The 20645-nt window shown below is 37.5% G+C and overlaps 1 protein-coding gene and 1 pseudogene across 1 annotated transcript; one reads left to right on the forward strand and one right to left on the reverse strand.

Moving 5' to 3' along the window:
• Positions 1 to 1715: 1715 nt before the first annotated feature.
• LOC132307120 (receptor-like serine/threonine-protein kinase SD1-8) lies at positions 1716 to 8041 on the reverse strand (annotated as a pseudogene).
• Positions 8042 to 16295: 8254 nt separating this feature from the next.
• Positions 16296 to 17201, forward strand: LOC132277819 (uncharacterized). Its single transcript, XM_059779664.1, has 2 exons — positions 16296 to 16418; positions 16518 to 17201. The coding sequence occupies exons 1-2, from the start codon at positions 16296 to 16298 to the stop codon at positions 17199 to 17201; spliced, it is 807 nt and encodes a 268-aa protein (XP_059635647.1).
• Positions 17202 to 20645: the final 3444 nt, after the last annotated feature.

The following is a 20645-nucleotide window of genomic DNA, read 5'->3' on the forward strand; positions in this document are numbered from 1 at the left end:
ACATTTTTTCCTATTACTCCAAACACCTGAGTAACAAGTATTAATTCACTTCATAATGCTCACCCTTTTTGCAGCCTGTCTTGTCAATTTCTATCTTACAAAGTTTATACATTATTGTGATACATGATGCTTAGTCAACCCAAATTTATATCCCTGTTGACTCCCAAAAGGGCTGTTTGGCATCTACTTTGTTTTTGTTATTTTTGTTTCAGGACTGTTACAATAGCTCAAATGAAGCCCAAAACATGTTTGGTTGATTATGTTTTGTTTTGCACAGTTGTAAAACATTTTAATAAAGAGGTCCAAAACTTGAAACACCAAAATGGTGTTTTATCTTGTTTTAGCACTGTTTGGGCAAATTTTCATTGTAGCGGAGGAAACAGCAGGCCCAACTTGTTTCAGGTATATAAACATTTTAGTTCATTTTTGGACAAATTTTCTCTCTCCTCTCCCGATGCTCTCTCTACGATTCAAAGGCGATTTCCAAAAATTTCATCACCACCAATCCAAGTTAGGCCCTCAATTTGCTAGATTTTATCAAATACAACACCTATTGAAGCTAGATTTTCATCATCACCGATCCAAGCCTCCCCAATCGCCTCCATCTCTATTCTCGTTCTCTACTCTGAACTTGCCCTCTCTTTGTCTCTACAACTGCAAATTACAAAATTTACAAGAATTAGAAGTTCAAACCCATTTATTTCAGTTTATCGATCTGTCTGCAAGAATCAAAACCTATTATTACTATAAATAATGCCTCCATCTCTATTCTCATTCTCAGACCTAAACTTGCCCCCCCTCTCTCTCTCTCTCTCTGCAACTGGGTCAAAAAGACTTGCAACGTCAACACGAAAAAATAGACTTTGCAAAAAGGGGGGGTTCATGAGAGAGAGGTTTCTAAAAATCCAAGGAGGAACTATATTATGGCCATTTACAGCCAGTTTTGAAAGCTCATAACACCCTCATGATGTCGTTTCCTTAACAAAGCAACTACGCACATGCTTTTCAAGATTTCTTTGTACATGGGTTTTGAATCTGATGAGAGGAGGCGTTGTTTGGTTCAGAAAAATAAAAAATAAAAAATTCTCACTCTCCCTCACTCACAACCGTCTGTTCCCAAAACCAACAACACTTCTCAACAGATGCACTCTCTCTCTCTCTTTTTCTACATAATAATCACCAGATCCAAACAGATCTTTATGTTCTCTGCATTTCTATTTCCCAATTATATATATATATATATATATATATATATATATATTTGTGTGACCAAACATGTTTTACACGTTTTTGTTTACGACATTTCCACAGCAAAACATAATTCCCAAACCTGTTTCCGAATTTTTTTTCCAAAATACTCTACAACAAAAACATTGTTTCTGTTTTAGCCAAAAACAAAACGCATATCAAACGGGACCTAATTTGCTTATTGCCCTTTTTTTAAAACTCGTGAAAGAATTTTGTAAACTCAAACACCATTTTCTCCTCTTGAAGCCAATAAAAAAGACAGCTTTTAGGGTGACCTATTCAACATTACATTTCTATTTCAATATATATATTTATATTTTTTAATAGCAAATATAACTCGCGTCAAATGTCTCTTAAAATGTTACGCCCCACACCAAAAAGGGCGGGCTTGAATGTATTTGAGGCTGCACCCGAGCTTGGAAAGATCTGAATCTGTGACATAAAGTTAGGAATAGTTAAAACAGTCATGCATGGAAACCTTACACTATGGGCTGATGAATTTATTGTGCAAACACATATACCCACTTTGCCCCGTATCAATTCTTGCCCCGTATCAATTCTTATGCTTCATTACAAACACGTGGGACAATATATGATGTTACTTCTACCGACCCTCTGCTGTTGAAATGGTCATCTTATTTACTGTACAACTTTTTTCCTCAAGCTGAGACTCTGTCTCATAAGGGCTTATATCTGTGTAGAAACCAGGTTGCTTTGGCTGGGGCAACATTGTGCCCTCACTATCAAACATTGAGACCACAGAGGACATTATTGGCCTGTCTTTGGGCCGTCGCTGCACGCACAAGAGGCTGACCTGTATGCATCTTAATACTTCCGACATTGGAAATAAATCCTCCATTTGTGGATCTATTAGCTCAAAGGCCTTCCCTTCAATCAGTAATTTCCATGCCTGACACATCGTATATCATGAAATAATTAACCTTATAGAATTACTGCAAAGTGGAAGGAAATCAATTTTAACAATGAACTTACATGTCCAACAAGGTTGTGGTGATGGTCTGGATGATGGAACTGTCTGTTTTTTTTGCCACTCACTATTTCCAAAACTAGCACTCCGAAACTAAACACATCTGATTTCATGGAAAAGAGGCCATTGATGATATATTCTAGAGACATGTAACCACTGTGCCATTGTAAGAAAAATAAAGAAATTAATCAACAAAAATTATCTTATACGCATGTACCTTAAAAAAAATATTTTGGCACTTATTAGGTTCCAACCACCCTTCCAGTTTTTGCAAGTAATTGATCTCCTGCAAAGGCTCTGGCAATGCCAAAATCCGATATTTTAGGATTCATATCATTGTCTAGTAGCACATTGCTGGCTTTTAAATCTCTGTGAATAATCCTCAATCTTGAATGCCGATGAAGATAAAGAAGCCCTCAAGCAATCCCCACGATAATATCAAAGCGTCTCTTCCATTCAAGAAAATTACTTGCGTATTTTGGGCCACCTTCAAATAATAATAATAATAAAAAAATGTGTCTGTAAAATAGAAAGCAACTTTATCTAAAACTCATCTTTGTTATTATTTTTTACTTTTTCCATTCTTATGAAATTCAATTTAAGCAAGGTTGAGAGCCAAACCAAAAATAAAGGAGTTCAAGTTTCCATTGGGCATATACTCATAAATTAACATTCTCTCTTCTCCTTCCACGCAGCATCCCAAAAGCCTTACAAGATTTCGATGTTGTAGTTTTGCAATCAATAAAACCTCATTTTTAAATTCATGAAGTCCTTGTTTTGAATTCTTTGAAAGCCTCTTAATTGCAATATCTTGTCCAGATGCTAGCTGACCCTATAAAATCATTTAAATACAAGACTTTTTCAGCTATCACGCCAAAGATTGGAGTTTTGCATCATATATGAACGAACACACACACAAGAAACTCTCTCCACACACACAAACACACCATATGTTAATCATTACATACTTCAACTTGGGATTACCTTGTATAGCAAGAGCATTCTCTCTGTATATATACACACACCACATGTTAATCATATTACATACTTCAATTGAGATTACCTTGTATACAGGTCCAAAGCCACCCTCTCCAATCTTATTTAAATCAGAAAAATTGTTTGTTGCTTGCACGATGGTGATCATATTGAAAATAGGTAATTCCATATTTTCTTCATCTCTGGCTTGAGACTCTGACAGCATTCCTGTTAATCACAATAGGTTCAAGAATACAGAACTCATATTATTTTGGATCATAAGAACATTTCCTAACATAAAACTGGACCTTTTGGCCAGTTGGGGTGTAAGGGGTGTAAGTTTTGATCCGAAGAATATTGTCAAAATAAATTCCCCAAAATTTTTTAAACTTCCAAAAAAGAATATAGTTTGAAATGGGTTATAATAAAAAGTAATATAAATTGAACTCAAGTATTATTAAATTCATCAAAAGCTGGATTTTTGCAATAAGAGTTGTAACTTTACCTTGTCTCTGTACTTTCCTCTTCCATATTATGCAAGAAGCAACAAGAAGCATTACTATAGCTACTGATACAACAATCATCACCAACACCAGTGGTTTCATCTTCTTGGAATTTGATATCAATTCTACGAACCAATTCAATTAGAAAAACAATCCAAGAAAGATTAATCAACTTGATTTTAGTATAATCCATTATAATCTTAAACGAAAAAACAAGAGAAATTTACCTCCTAGGTCAGACGCTGTAACCCGAATGAATAGTTTTTGATTGCTAGATTCTATTACCCGTTTGATATCTATCAAGTCCCCATACCACAGCAAGCAACCACTTCCCCCTCCAGTAACATCTGAATTAGCATAAGCTGTACAAGAACAGTTCTTCAAGCACTCCAATTTACAATCGTTAAGGCTCATACTAGCATTGATCCTAAACTCCAAGGAATCGGGCATTTTGATACCCTTTATCTCTACAAATCCTTCTCCTTTGGAACAATTCAATGGTCGTTTCCTCATACACCCACCAGACCAAATCGTTATCTCCCAGTCTTGTGCTACTCTGGGTACATATCCAGTCAAACACCTGCAAATTCTATCATCACTGATTGTGCAAATACTATTTGAGCCACACTGGCCATAATTATCACATGGGTCCTTAGGCAAACCATGCGTGACAATCCATGCAAGGCTAATATTGTTCCATACATAACGTTGGATTGAACCTGAAATAGTTAAGACTAACCTTGTAAGAGTAGATTCATTCTCCACATCATACTCATAATACATCTCCTCTGAATTTACGATGAACTTGGGACTGATGGAACGCTTGGATTGAAAAAGGACCCCGCTGAATTGCTCACCATTCCACAATCCGCTTCGAAACTTCTTGATAGAGCCCTTATGGATGACAAATTGCGGAAACCCACGAGAATCGATGCCATACATAAATTCTCCAGGAGAAGGGTCATCTGCACTCTTCCACGGTGTTAAATACCGGTCCAAACCATTTTTTGAATCGGTTCCTAACTTCATTCCTGCTAGCAGGGTATCACAAGGATGATCAAAGCTTTGCCAAATATAACCATCTCTGCTTGCATGTCTCAAAACAAGATTTCCCGAGTCTAAGAGCTGTGCAACACTACTTGATTTTGATGATGAATCCTCCTTGATATTTGTAGACCAGACAACTCTTTCTGTATGGTCTTGAAGAATCAAATTTCCATCATCACCAATCTTCAGAATTCCTGATGAATCATTAAGCGGGTTATCCCTGTTTGCAACCCAGACTACGGTTTGAGTTGGGATGCTGTCATACCATATTCCCAAGTACTGGTTTCTGGAATCTGTGGGATTGAAGAAGCCAAGCCGGAATTTTTTGCCGGCAGATACTAAGGTTACGTTTCCATTGATTGCCTGGTATGGACTGAGCTGATCATCTGTTAGGGAGATATCTGTAAGGTACAAAAATATGAAAGCAAAAATGTAACATAATTTAGCAAAGAAGTTGATGCCCATTGACACAAACAGTTGTGTCTTGTGATGCTACAGAAAGGGGATTTCCACTTACCATAGAAACCCAAAGAGGGAGTCTGGAGACTTAACCGGAGAAGAAGAGTCAAACGAAGGGGCTATGCCTATTATATTATTATCACTTCCTAACTAATTTAAGGACATTGGGCTCCGCTCTTGTCTCCCAAGTCTTCTGTGATTGAATAAACAGAATCTGGTCAATTATTCCTCCAAGTGGATTTCCTCTCATCTCAATTAATTGTCCACTTCAGATGGAATACAGTATTTGAAAAGAAAATATCAAATAACCAATAAATTAAAAAGTAGTGACCGGAGTCAAACCTGTGAAAGTCTAAATAATACAACAAAATCCAAAAGTTGAGAGAAACAAATAAGTTCCTCTGGTAGGTGATGTGGCCCAACAAAAGTACCACACGTGCCCTAAATTAAAAAATTTGGATTAGACCCATTCACTACGGGATAACCGGGTTAGAACCCATGCCAAATCCAACTGTGTGTATATCTGAATCTCTAGCAGTGCTACCCATTCAAATTTAATTTGAGATTCATATCTCATATCTGATATGGCAATCATTAAAAGACAAAAATATATTTCACTTTGATACATATTACACTTTCTCCCAAACAGTGGGAATCTGATATTATAATTAGATTGTGCTTCCATATATACGTGTGTAATTATATATATATATATATATATATATAGTCAAAAAAAAAAAAAAAAAAAACCCAACTAAACTGAATTTTGCATTGAAGAGAGGTGAGAACTACAAATCAAACTTTTATTGTATTGTATATATTCATCGTTTTCTCTCCCTAAAACTCTAGGAAGCGAATATGTATTTATCTAATTATAGCTGGCTAGAAACTTAGAGTTCTTATTCGCAAGAAAGAAGCCACCCCGAAAGTGTTGGTCAAAGAAATCATGAAATAAAAATGCAGAGATTTAAGAGAAATGATGTTTAAAACGAAGATTCCGGAAGAAATTGAATTCATGTTATTGAATTATGTTTGGATTTGAATTCTAGAAGGATGAAGATTTAAGGGAAAGTTGATTTTAAACGAAGCAAAAATTGAATTTTTTACCGGCAGATATTAAGGTCACGTTTCCATTGATTGGCTGGTATGGACTTAGCTGATCATTAGCTAGGGAGATATCTGTAAGGTAAAAAAATATGAAAGCAAAAATGTAACATAATTTAGCAAAGTTGATGCCCATTGACACAAACAGTTGTCTTCTGTGATTGGATTAAAGAAATCTAGTCAATTCTTCCTGCATGAGGATTTCCTCTCATCTCAATTATTTAGTTGTCCACTTGAGATGGAAAATGTCAAAAAACCAGTAATTCAAAAGTAGTGACTGAAGTCAAACCTGTGAAAGTCTAAATAATACAACAGAATCCCAAAGTTGAGAGAAATAAATAAGTTCCTCTGGTAGGTAATGTGGCCCAACAAAAATACCACACGTGTCCTAAATTAAATAAATAAATAAATAAGAAAAAAAAGAAAAAGGATTAGACCCATTCTCTTTGGGAAAAAAGGGTTAGAACCCATGCCAAATCCCACTGTCTGTATATCTAAATCTCTAGCAGTACTACCCTTTCGAATTTAATTCGAGATTCATATATCATATCTGATATGGCGATGATTAAAAGACAAAAATATCCTTCACTTTGATACATATTACACTTTCTCCCAAACCCGTAGGAATCTGATATTATAATTAGATTGTGCTTCCATATATACGTGTGTAATTATATATATAAATATATTTGTGTTTCCAATAAGTAAAAAAAAAAAACTAACTAAACTGAATTTTGCATTGAAGAGAGATGAGAACTACAAATCAAACTTTTATTGTATTGTATATATTCAACGTTTTCTCTCCCTAAAACTCTAGGAAGCGAGTATGTATTTATCTAATTATAGATGGCTAAAAACTTAGGGTTCTTATTCACGAGAAAGAAGCCACCCAGAAAGTGTTGAACAAAGAAATCATGGAATAAAAATGCAGAGATTTAAGAGAAGTGATGTTTAAAATGAAGATTTTGGCAGAAATTGAATTCATGTTATTGAATTGTGTTTGGATTTGAATTCTAGAAGGATGAAGATTTAAGGTTAAGTTGATTTTAAACGAAGCAGAAATTGAATTCATGAGTTATGTTGGGATTTGGAAGCTATAATGATAATTACCCTTCATTTTTAATGATAATTACCTCAATTTATTCTCTCTATCATATCTTATACTCTCTCTCAAGCAAATTGCTTTTATTATATATAAGTTGTCAAATCATTAGCCACCTAATTCGAGTTATTTTCGTGATACAATAATTTGTGATGTTTAGCATTTTCCTATTTCAATATCCCTGTGCCATCACCCAACAACTATAAGCATGTCCCATCAAGTAGTTACTTGTATAATTACCCACTATGCTATAATTACATTAAAAGAGTAAATCTAGTGGACGAGGCTTCGACATTGTGGGTTGGGTAATGTCAAATGTATTCATCATCGACATTGCAAGTTGGGTAGGGTCAGATGTATGCATTTTACCTCCATGGTATTTTCCTTGTTTCAAACTCCTAATCACATTATCCAAATATATATATTTTCAATGCTAAAAACAAACCCTAAAAAACAAACAACCAGACATAATCAAAGACAAAAAGGCCATTATAGAAAAACATAAGAATGCAAAAAAAAAAAAAAAAAAAAAAATTATAGATTCCATTTTATTGATGAGAATATGCACCGTATATAATCAACCGAAATTAGCAATGGGAAGAACGAGTGGTGATTGACGGATTGGGACTCACCCTTTTGCCATTGATGATGGTATGCTCCTGCTCAAGAACCTGGAGTGGTGATTGAAGGGTCCGCAAACTTGAGGAAACCGAAGGCTTTGAAATGACCGCTGATCTCTTCATCGTGAATCTAAAATCCAAATAAAATTGAAAGTACTGAGACTATACTGACAGAAAGTAAGAGAAGAAGCAAAGGGTTCCCACTTTCCTGATATTTTCAACACCAGAACCAAGGATCATAGGGGTTATATGTTTTGGACCTTTTCAATATTTTCTCTCCCCAAATTATCATCTTCGCTTAGATTAAATTTTTGTATGAAAATTAAGTAGATAATTACACAAATGATGATTTGACATATTTTTATCTAATTTAATATAGATAGAAATAGCATGAAAGAAATTCAAATTTCTAAACACCTTAAGTTAAGTAAGAAAATAAAATTATTTTCCATAACCACCTAACTTTTTCATGAAATTTTCCTATACTACACAATAAAATTTTGATTTTTTGTTTTTTTTTTAAAAAAAAGGTTTATCTTTACCTCCATGGCGGTTTCCTTGTTTCAAACTCCTAACCACATTATCCAAATATATATATTTGCAATGCTAAAAACAAACCCTAAAAACGAAATAATCAGACATAATAAAGACAAAAAGGCCATTATAGAAAAACATAAAAATGCAGAAAAAAATTATAGATTCCATTTTACCGATGAGAAGATGCACTGTATATAATCAACCGAAATTAGCAATGGGAAGAACAAGTGGTGATTGATGGATTGGGACTCACCCTTTTGCCATCGATGGTATGCTCCTGCTCAAGAACCTGGAGTGGTGATTTTAGGTTCCGCAGACTTGAGGAAACCGAAGGCTTTGAAACGACCGCTGATCTCTTCATCGTGAATCTAAAATCCAAATACAATTGAAAGTACTGAGAACAGACAGAAAGTAAAAGAAGAAGCAAAGGGTTCCCACTTTCCTGAGATTTTCAACACCAGAACCAAGGATCATAGGGGTTATATGTTTTGGACCCTTTCAATATTTTCTCTCCCCAAATTACCCATCTTCTTTTTGTGAGTTTCACCCACTACCATGGCCTGTTTTTCAAATGCTACCAATGGAGACCCTAAAGTGATCTTGCATTTTTTTTTCTTCCTCCTACTGGATTTTTTTTTTTTTTTGCACTCTTTCTTGGGGTTTGTCTGTGTGTAACTAAAAATCAATATCTGACTTCTACTCTGTTTTTGTTCATTTTTTTTTTTTTTTTTCTTGGGCCATTCTTTTTTTTTTTTTTTATAATAAAAATATACCTGTTAATGAACAGAGTTATTGAATTGGATTGGATATCCGACAAACTACAAAATTGGATATTGATTCAATAACAGATTGAGAAGTATGGTTCACGTCGACAGTGTCTGCCTAAATTTTTAATTTTTTTTTTTAACAAATGCGGCCCGAATACATGAAGACACAACGAGGACTTGACGGACCTATTTGAGATTTTTTCTTTTATTGTAAATTTTAAAATTTAATAGAGTAAAAATTTAAAAACACAAGTTATGAGAAGCCCAAAAACAACATAGTCTATTTGTATCTTTTTTTTTTGTTATAGATGCCTCCATAATTTAATAGGTTAGTGTTGATTTTTTTTTTTTAATTTTACTTACTTAACTTCTAACTCTTTTTAATTTTGTCTTATTATTCTTTTCCTTGGAACTTTGTTCCCATATCAAATTGCATTTTTAATTTTTTCATTTTTACATGATTTTTTTTTTAGGTAAAATTCAAGATTGGGAAATGGTGATCGGGTCTGGTGGGTGTATTTACATGATTTAATAATTCTTTTGGAGTTCTTTCAACAAAAAGACAAAACTATTTAGAGTCTGTGAGCCCTCGGAAGTGCACTTTTTTTCCTATTACTCCAGACACCTGGATATCAAATATGAATTCACTTCATAAAGCTCACCCTTTTGCTGCCTGTCTTGTCAATTTCTATCTCACAAAGTTTATACATTATTGTGATACATGATGCTTAGTCAACACAAATTTATATCCCTGTTGACTCCCAAAAGCGGTCTAATTTGTTTATTGCCCTTTTTTCAAGACCCGGGGAAGAATTTTGTAGACTCAAACACCATTTTCTCCTCTTGAAGCCAATAAAAAAGACGGCTTTTAGGGTGACCTATTCAACATTACATTTCTATTCCACTATATATATTTATATTTTTTATTAGAAAATAAGAAAATATAACTCGCGTCAAATGTCTCTTAGAATGTTACGCCCCACACCAAAAGGGGTGGGCTTGAATGTATTTAAGGCTGCCCCGAGCTTGGAAAGATCCGAGTTTGTAACATAAAGTTAGGAATAGTTAAATAGTCATGCATAGAAACCTTAAACTGTGGGCCGATGAATTTATTGTGCAAACACATATACCCACTTTGCCCCGTGTGAACTCCCACTTTGCCCCGTATCAATTCTTTTGCCTCATTACAAACACGTGGGACAATATATGATGTTACTTCTACCGACCGTCTGCTGTTGAAATGGTCATCTTATTTATTGTACAACTTCTTTCCTCTAGCTGAGACTCTGTCTCACAAGGGCTTATATCTATGTAGAAAAACCAGGTTGCTTTGGCTGGGGCAACATTGTGCGCTCACTATCAAACATTGAGACCACAGAGGACATTGTTGGCCTGTCTTCAGGCCGTCATTGCACACACAAGAGGCCGACCTGTATGCTTCTTAATACTTCCGACATTGGAAATGAATCCTCCATTTGTGGATCTATTAGCTCAAAGGCCTTCCCTTCAATCAGTAATTTCCATGCTTGACACATTATATATCATGAAATAATTAACCTTATAGAACAACTGCAAAGTGGAAGAAAAGCAATTTTAACAATGAACTTACATGTCCAACAAGGTTGTGGTGATGGTCTGCATGATGGAACAGTCTTTTCTTTTTGCCACTCACTGTTTTCAAAACTACCACTCCGAAACTAAACACATCTGATTTCATGGAAAAGAGGTCATTGATGATATATTTCGGAGACATATAACCACTGTGCCATTATAAGAAAAATAAAGAAAATAATCAACAAAAATTATCTTATATGCATGTACCTTAAAAAAAATATTTTGGCACTTATTAGGTTCCAACCACCCTTCCAGTTTTTGCAAGTAATTGATCTCTTGCAAAAACTCTGGCAATGCCAAAATCCGATATTTTAGGATTCATATCATTGTCTAGTAGCACATTGCTGGCTTTTAGATCTTTATGAATAATCCTCAATCTTGAATCCCGATGAAGATAAAGAAGCCCTCAAGTAATCCCCGCGATACTATCAAAGCGTCTCTTCCATTCAAGAAAATTACTTGCGTAATTTGGGCCACCTTCAAATAATAATAATAAAAATAAAAATGTGTCTGTAAAATAGAAAGCAACTTTATCTAAAACTCATCTTTGTTATTATTTGTAATGACCCTAAACTGATGCTAATTTTAAAAAAAATTCGACAAGACCTCTGCTAAAAAGGGTCATACGCCAACCTGCTTAAATGCATAAAAACATGCAATAGCTCCTCTTGGACCTTCAGAATTTATCTAACATTTCCGAATTCACGGCAAAATGTACCACATTACACACATATATAACTATTACTAATTTCTCAAAGACATAACATCAACCTCCCACTCAACTTAAGCATTTTCATAGTCTTAATTTACATCCAAAAATAGTCAAGTATCTTAGTTATGTTACATGGCCATGATTACAAAAAAATAAATACTTTTTTCCATAATTTAAGACTTTACAAAGATTAGCTAAAACACAAAAGGTAACAAAATAGATCCTTAGTCCTCCTCATGCTTGAGAGGAATCGGCATCCACTATTTCTTTTCCTGGCCTGAAAATATTAAATAAAATGGGTGAGCAAATTACTCAGTAGGTGGTGCCTAAGACTCACCTCTTGTAGCCCCGTGAATCCAAAAAATGAATAAGACAATAGGAATTGGGGTCATGCAAAGCCGGAAAGAAATACAATACCAATTTCAAGTTCAAAACAAGTAAATGATATGCCATGAATGCAGTGCCATGCATGTCACTCCCCATTTTCAAAAAAAACATCCATCACTTCACAAACTGTTAATATAACCTGCCCACTTGTGACTTCGCAGCGACATGAGAGAAGGATTGACTACTGTCCCTGATCTTTGGTACCCCCACAGCATCATTTAGGACCAGATAGCTCAACTACGCTAGGGCAATCTCCCTAGTTCCCTTTAGGCTATATTAACACACCGGCCCTTTTGTGACTTCGCGGCGACCGGGTTTTCTCAAAATCTCTTTAACCAAAACATTTTCCCAAAATCCCTTTTTCATTTGTTCAAAAGCCATTTCCCTTCATTTATACCCCATAATATGCATGTATGTCTCATGTATACAATACTAGGTGTCATAGGAGTAAATTCTGAACACGAATCTAGTGCCCTGTGATGGCACTAAGCAAGAAATATAAACAACTTTTCTTTGAATTTCTAACTTAGCTCAGCCAACTCACACTTGCTGCCTAAAACACACAGCAAGTAAAACACTCTCACACACAAGTATAGTTGCAAGAATGTAAATACAATAACAACCACGAATTTACAGAAGCACAAGGCTTCCAACCTTTTACTATTATTCACAAAACAGTACAAGGAAATGCCTCAACCTGCAGAAGCATACAAGAGTCTCTTACAACACAACTCTGTGTCTCACTTTCAATCTCTCTCTCTACAGAACCCACATTAGCAATATATAGGCAAACTCTCAAAACCGCCCACAACTGCCCATTAAAGTGGTGAATGACACACCCATCCACCCACAATTACCCACTAAAGTGGTGGATGACACCCCCATCCACCTAGGGTCATGCTGGCACCCACTAAGTATGCCAACACTACATATGTAGTTGACAAGCCCAACTACTAGCTTGTTGGCACGCTCTGCTCATGCCACTTGTCCACAGGAAGTTACATATTATCTGTCACCTTCTATATATTAGCATAGTAGAAGAAAACTGACTCTAACCACCTGTGTGTTGTCCCCTTAAATATGTGCCACATGAATAGGAAGTTACTCAGCATACCCCCATTCCCCATAATATATGCATATGAGTGGGAAGTTGGGAAGTTACTCAACACACCCTCACTACCCATAATATATGACATTAGTGGGAAGTGTTAGTAACTTCCCCCAACCAACTGAGCCCACTTAGTGGGAAGTGTAACTTCCCCTAAACAACTAAGCCCACTTAGTGGGAAGTGTAACTTCCCCCAACCACCTGAGCCCACTTAGCCATCTTCTGTAACCATAAGCCATGACTTATGTGGTCCATGCTTTAAGCAATATCTGAGCCAACCTTGTGAACCTAGCCCATGCCATGCCCACTAATCTACACCCATATTTAAATGTCTCAAAGTGCACGACATCCAAATCGAGTGCCGTCTGCGCCAACCATCTTCTATAGACTTAAGGTACCTCCCATAAAGATCCGGAGCCAAAACTCTAAACTTCACTTTTTTACCATATTTACGAAAATGCCATTGGGCACCCCCAGTGCACGCTGACAACATCCCATGGCTGTCAGGGGGCTTGTCAAGGTCCCAACCCCGTAACAAACCTCCCCCACTTAAGAATTTCAAAGTCCTTGTTGAAGCAATCACAAAGTGTCACAAGTCTCTGCCTGCAACTTAGGATGTTGGCCCCGATCAACCCGAATTCTAAATATTAACACTGCAATAACTCCACTGCTGCACTTAAATAATGACATAAACCTCAACCTCCGCTTCGATTCATGACATGAATTCTGAACACCTTTGGATTTTGTCCTCACAACCAGCAACCCAAATCAGAAAAATAAATAAAGAGGAAATTCACCATTACCAACCTTGGCAATAACTCCATGAGCATTTCTGCATAGCCTTCCCTCGAAACCATGCGCCTACCTGCACCTATCATGACTGTATGACAAGAGGATTGACCTGAACATTACCCTCATCTGAGTCTGAATCTCCTCCATCGGCTTCTTCAGCAACCATAGTATTCACCTTCTCTTTCTTAGGACATGTAATGCTTTGACTATATATATATTAAAGTAAAATGTATATTTATTTACCTGTAGGGCCCACATGAATTATAAGTCAATGTAAATGACTTAAGAGTCATTACAGACTCATTGTTCTCTCTCTCTGCATTTCTCTCGCTCTCGTCTAGTAGCTCCCTTCTTTCTTTCCTTTTTTTTTTTTTTTTTTTTTTTTTTTTTTTTTTTTTTTACAATTTCGAGCTTTGATTCTTCCTTCCATTCTTGAAATTTTTAAGTGCCATTTGCGGCAAATCGAAGAGTACGTTGAGATCTACGTGTGAGTACCAACAATTTCAGTTTTGGTGTACTCTAGGGAGTTCGAAATTCTAGGGTTCTTGGGCTTAAATTGGGGTTTTTCTCAAATTTGAGGTAGAGGTGTTCTAATCTACAACTTCTTAGTTTTTTGTGAATTTTCCCCTTAAATTTGATCCTAAGTATGCTAATTTTGATTACCTAGTTTGTGGTTGTTGTAAGTATGATTAACTAAAATGATAGATGTGTTCCATGTGTTATTTGAAATCATATATATGACTAGATTTATTACGGTGAATGAGCATGCTTAGTGTTGACATATTGTATGCCCTAAGATTATGTATTTATTTATTTATTGCTTTGAAAAATTGATGCTATGGTCAATAAATAAATAAATAAATAAAAGAAATGAATGTTTAGAAATTTTCATTAAATTGTGATGATGATGTAAATGGAAATGTATGAAATCATATAGTTAAATTGATGATTTGAAGCATGAAATATTCATGCATCCATTGGGAAAAACAAAGGGGGAAAAATATTTGTTAGAATAAATATAATTGTTTTGGGGAAAATATTTTCTAAAAGTGTTGCGAAAACCGGACGCCTAGGAGGCGCCTAGTGGTCCGTGATGTTGGTGTAGTCTAGAAGGGAATGTAGTTGAGTTAACTAGGCTGGATGCGACGCCTTGGAGGTGCCTTGTGGTCGTGGATAGTTAACCAACCTTCCTTTCGTGATGTCATGGAGGTGCCTTGGGTCGGACTACACTAACGGTTTGGTTGTTGAAACGGAATTGTTTCGAAAAGGGGGAGTGAAATTTGCATAACATTGCACTTCATGACATCGTGGTAAATTTGTGATTGGTTGATATTTGTTACATACTTGTTATTGTGATTGAGAATATGTGTTTCCAGATGGCATGATCCCGTTTACTTTTTATTTATTCATTGTATGGATTCACGGGAACATAAGAAGTGTGTCTTAGACACTTCCTACTGAGTTTATGCTCACCCCATTATTTTTTAACATTTTTCAGGATATGGAAAAGAGGTGGCGGACGACGATCCACCACAAGTTTAGACGAGCTTGGGGATCTATTTTATTTTTGCTATCTTTTGTATTAGAACTCTAATATTTTTTAAATGTAATATTAATTATCTTGTGAGACATTAGTCTAATTAGTATAATGTTGTAAGCTATGGACTTTTAAATTCTAACTACATTTTTGGATTGCAAATTGATGTAACTACAGTGTGTTCCTTGTTTAGATGAGATGGAGAAACAGGAATTTTATATATATGTAATCATTTTGGGAATATAATATAATATATGTATTGTGCGTTGGGACATGATATGTTAGATTTAAGGCCCAGTGAGGCCATTGCATTTATTTTTTGTATTTCAACAGGTTGTAGAGGGACTTTTTCTGCGGAGGTCATGCCGAAATTATATATATTTTTATTATTGTTTTGGTATCCTTTTGGGGCGTTATAAATTTGGTATCAGAGTTATGGTTCAAATACCATTAGGACGACGGGTAGAGGCCTACCTAGGATTGCATTGGGAGTTGAGTTGTTTGTTTACTTGCTTAACTACTTATGTGATGGCATGCTTATATGCCTATGTGTTAAGGTGTTTAATTATTTGAAAGGCATGGTTAATTGTTTAAATGCTTATATAATTACGTGTTAAGTGGTTAATGTTGTTGTATATTATTAGCATGATCATGTTTATCCTTAGTTGGGTATTTTGGGAGTATGGAAGGTGTTTATGTGTTTCCATTCTTGTCAAGTCATTCATGTGAGGACTCAGTTTTCAGACGTGTTTTAGTACCATCGTTTTTGATCTGTTTCCTTTTTCTTATAGCGTTATGCCACCACGAAGGGATCCCGGGGAAAGTTCTAGCTCCAATCCCGTGGAAAGTGATCAGGAGGAGGAGGATATCTTGTTACGTGATTTAGTCCCACCAAGAGGGGGACAAGCGAGGGGGACCGTTGATCCACCTTTTCAGATAAATGAGGAACAGTTGTAGTTGGCTGTTGAGGCAACTCTTTTCAAAGCATTTCGACCGGCAAGTACGTCATCGTTACAGTTTGTGCCACCACCACCACCACCTCCAAAGACAAATGAGTTGAATGATACTCTTTATCACATTACAAAGTTTGTGAAATTGATGCCAACTCTGTTTGAGGACGGCCCAGATCCGTTTGTTGTGGATAGTTTCATGGATAGGGTGGAGAAGCATATTAATGCCATGAATTTGGCAACGGACAAGTTGAAGATCACATTGGCGACTTACAATTTTATTGGTGATGCTGAGATATGGTGGAAGACCATTTCACACATGCACGATTTGGATACTATGACATATGATAATTTTAAGAAATTGTACTATGAGAAGTACTTTCCGGTGCCTAAGCGGAGGGAACTAAAAAAGGAGTTTGATGGGTTAAAGCAACGAAACATGACAGTTACAGAGTATAAGAACAAGTTTACATCGCTTTTGAGGTTTACACCGGGGATTGCTAATGATGAAGAAGGAAAGATAGAGAAATTTATTGATGGCCTTGATCTTACCATTAGGCCAATTGTAACTGCTTCAGAACCGACAGAGTATGCAAAAATAGTGCGAAAGGCCTTAGTGGTTAAGGCTGAGAGCAAGGACAGCAAGGCTATCAGGGAGTCTTACAAGTACAACAGGGGTATGGGTGCTTTCTCCAAGGGTCAATCAAGTAAGAAACAAAAGTATGAGCAGTCAGGGTTCAGGGGACAGTAGTCAGTCAGATCCGCACCCACAGCTTCAGTGTCCATGGGGTCTCCTAGACCGAATGTTACTTGTTTCAGATGTGGACAGCCGGGACATTACAAGTCCCACTACACTCAGGCTCAGGTAACTCAATTGATTTGTTTCAAGTGTGGGCAGTCAGGGTATCACAAGTCCTAGTGTACTCAAATTCAGGTAGTGTCTGGTGGATGTTTCGGGTGTGGCCAGCAGGGCCATAAGGTGAAAGATTGTCCACAGCGGGGCAGTGGTTTGGGCAGAGGTGGAGGTTCACAGCAGAGGCAGATGTAGTCTGCGACAGTTCAGTCAAGGTTTCAACCGCTACCACCACCTCAACCGTCTCAGCTAGCCGTGTCAGCCCAGAGTTCTCAACCTGGTAGGGGAGCTTCTTCGAGTGCACCCACTCAGCAGTCTGGTTATCAAGCAGGCGGTTCTCAGGAGCAGAGAACCCAGGGTCGCGTGTTTGCACTCACTCCAGTCGAGCGACCATTCAGTCCTTCAGTTGTCAGGGGTATGTTTCTTGTGTCCTATTCTTGGGCTCGTTTATTATTTGAATCCGGTGCTTCTTATTCATTTATTGCTTCATCATTTGCACGGGCATTGGGTTTGGAAGTCATTAAGTTAGACAGACCGCTTTGTGTTGACACGTCTATCGGGGGTTCAGTTGCTCTTAGTAGAGTTTGTAGGAGTTGTTCTATCATAATTGCTGGACGTGTTCTTGAGTTTGATCTTATCCTTCGCGAGATGACGGGATTTGACGTCATTCTTAGGATGGACTAGTTGTCGTCCTTCCGAGTTGTCATTGATTATTTCAGGGGCAGAGTTTCAGTGTGTACCCCAAATGGGGATTGTTTCTGTTTTGTGGGAGATCGGTGTGATCCTCTCACTCATTCATTCTATGGTGTTAGGGGTCGGGATCGGCAGGCGTTCTTCTTGGCTAGCTTTTTCGCCGATGATGATGTTGAGTTTTATGGGGTTGATTATCCAGCGGTTATGCGCGATTTTTTGGATATGTTTCCGGAGGACTTGGCTGAGTTACCTCTACACCGAGAGGTGGAATTTGCTATTGATTTGATGCCTGGTACCACGCCAATCTCTATGGCACCGTATCATATGGCACCGATTGAATTAGAAGAATTGAAGAAGCAACTTGACGATTTGAGAGTGAAAGGCTTTATACGACCGAGTGTGTCACCGTGGGGTGCACCGGTCTTGTTCGCTAAGAAGAAAGATGGTTCTTTGAGGTTATGCATTGATTACCGAAAGTTGAATCATGCCACCATCAAGAACAAGTATCCTTTGCTAAGGATAGATGATTTTTTTGATCAGTTGAGGGGAGCTAGTTATTTTTCGAAGATTGACTTGAGGTCAGGTTATTATCAGTTGCGGGTTAGAGAGGAGGATATTCCAAAGACTGCTTTCCGTACGCGGTATGGACACTATGGGTTTCTTGTTATGCCTTTTGGTTTAACTAATGCGCCGGCGGCATTCATGGATTTAATGAACCGTGTCTTCCACGATTACTTGGATCAGTTTATAATAGTTTTTGTGGATGACATTCTTGTGTATTCACAGACTCGGGAGGAGCATGAGGTCCATTTGAGTATAGTGTTGCAAATTCTACAGGAGCACCGTTTGTACGCCAAATATGAAAAGTGTGAGTTTTGGCTACAAGAGGTAAAATTTTTGAGACATGTTGTCTCAGATGGTGGGGTTTCAGTTGATCCTTCAAAGGTAGAGGCAGTTTTGAATTGGGAGCAACCCAAGAATGTCTTTGAGATCCAGAGTTTCCTTGGCCTAGCAGGTTATTATCGGAGATTTATGAAGGATCTTTCCTGTTTGGCAGCTTCTATAACCAGATTGACCCGGAAAGGGATCAAATTTGCATAGAATAAGGCATGTGAGTTATCCTTTCAAGAGTTGAAAACAAGGTTGACTACGGCTCCGGTGTTAGTGATATCTGAGTGTGGCTTGGGTTATGTGATCTATTGTAACGCCTCACGTGATGGTTTGGGTTGTGTACTGATGCAAGATGATAGAGTAGTGGCTTATGGGTCTTGAAAGTTGAAGACTCACGAGCTTAACTACCCTGCTCATGACTTAGAGTTAGCAGCAGTCGTGTTTGCTTTGAAGTGTTGGAGACACTATTTGTATGGTGAGAGATTTGAGGTGTTCTCGGACCACAAAAGTCTCAAGTACCTTTTCTCCCAAAAGGACTTGAACAACAGACAAAGGCGATGGGTTGAATTCTTAGAAGACTATAACTTTGATTTGTAGTATCATCCTGGCAAGGCAAATGTGGTAGCTGACGCTTTAAGCTGGAAATCTCGTGGGACTTTGGCTAGTTTAGCCATTCGAAAATGGAAGATGCTTGAAGATTTGGCTGAAATGGGATTGTATTACTTTAATGATGATGATGATGGTAGTGAGTCAGCATTCTTGTTTAGTCTCGTGGCTCATCCCACTCTTGTTAGACGGGTGATTGAGTCACAGAGACATGATTCGGATTTGGGTGCCATTTACACTCTGATTTCCAGTGGCGAGACCGTGAAGGATTGGACCTTACATGCAGATGGAGGTCTACGGTTCAGAGGTTTGTTGGTTGTTCCCACAGTTTTTCGTGAGGACGTTTTATAGGAGTTTTACACTTCCCGCTTTGTAGTTCATCCGGGTGGTACCAAGATGTATCACAATCTGAGACGTCAGTATTGGTAGAATGGAATGAAGAAGGACGTTGCACAGTTTGTGGCTAAGTGCCTTACCTGTCGGCAGGTAAAGGCCGAGCACCAGAGACCAGCTGGTTTATTGCAGCCATTGCCGGTAGCGTAGTGGAAATGGGAGGAGATTGCAATGGATTTTGTGACTGGTCTTCCTAGGTCACGGAAGAGAAATGAAGCCGTATGGGTCATTATTGATAAATTGACCAAGACAGCTCACTTCTTGCCCATTAAGGCAACAGATGACGCAGAGGCACTTGATATACTTTATGTGAAAAAGATTGTAAGATTGTACGGAGTTCCAGTGGCTATTGTTTCAGATAGGGATGCCAAGTTCACCTCGAAGTTCTGGGAAGGACTTCAAGCGGCGTTTGGCTCAATGTTGCACCTTAGTACGGCATTTCATCCACAGACAGACTGCCAGTCGGAGCGTACCATCCAGATCATGAAGGATATGCTTCGGGCCTGTGTATTTGACTTGGGTGGTAGTTGGGAAGATCACCTTCCACTTATTGAGTTTGCCTATAACAACAGTTATCAGACGAGTATTCAGATGGCTCTATTTGAGGTGTTGTATGGTAGACCTTATAGGTCTCCTATCTGTTGGACTGAGGTGGGCGAGACAGCCTTTTTAGGACTCGACATTGTACTTGAGACTACCAAGAAGATTAAGCTGATCCGGCAGAGATTGCTTACAGCTCAGAGCCGACAAAAGAGTTAT

This window comes from Cornus florida, unplaced genomic scaffold (genome assembly GCF_030987335.1).
Source record: "Cornus florida cultivar Cherokee Brave unplaced genomic scaffold, ASM3098733v1 CherokeeBrave_3.0.0_Hap2_Chr01, whole genome shotgun sequence".
NCBI lineage: Eukaryota > Viridiplantae > Streptophyta > Magnoliopsida > Cornales > Cornaceae > Cornus > Cornus florida.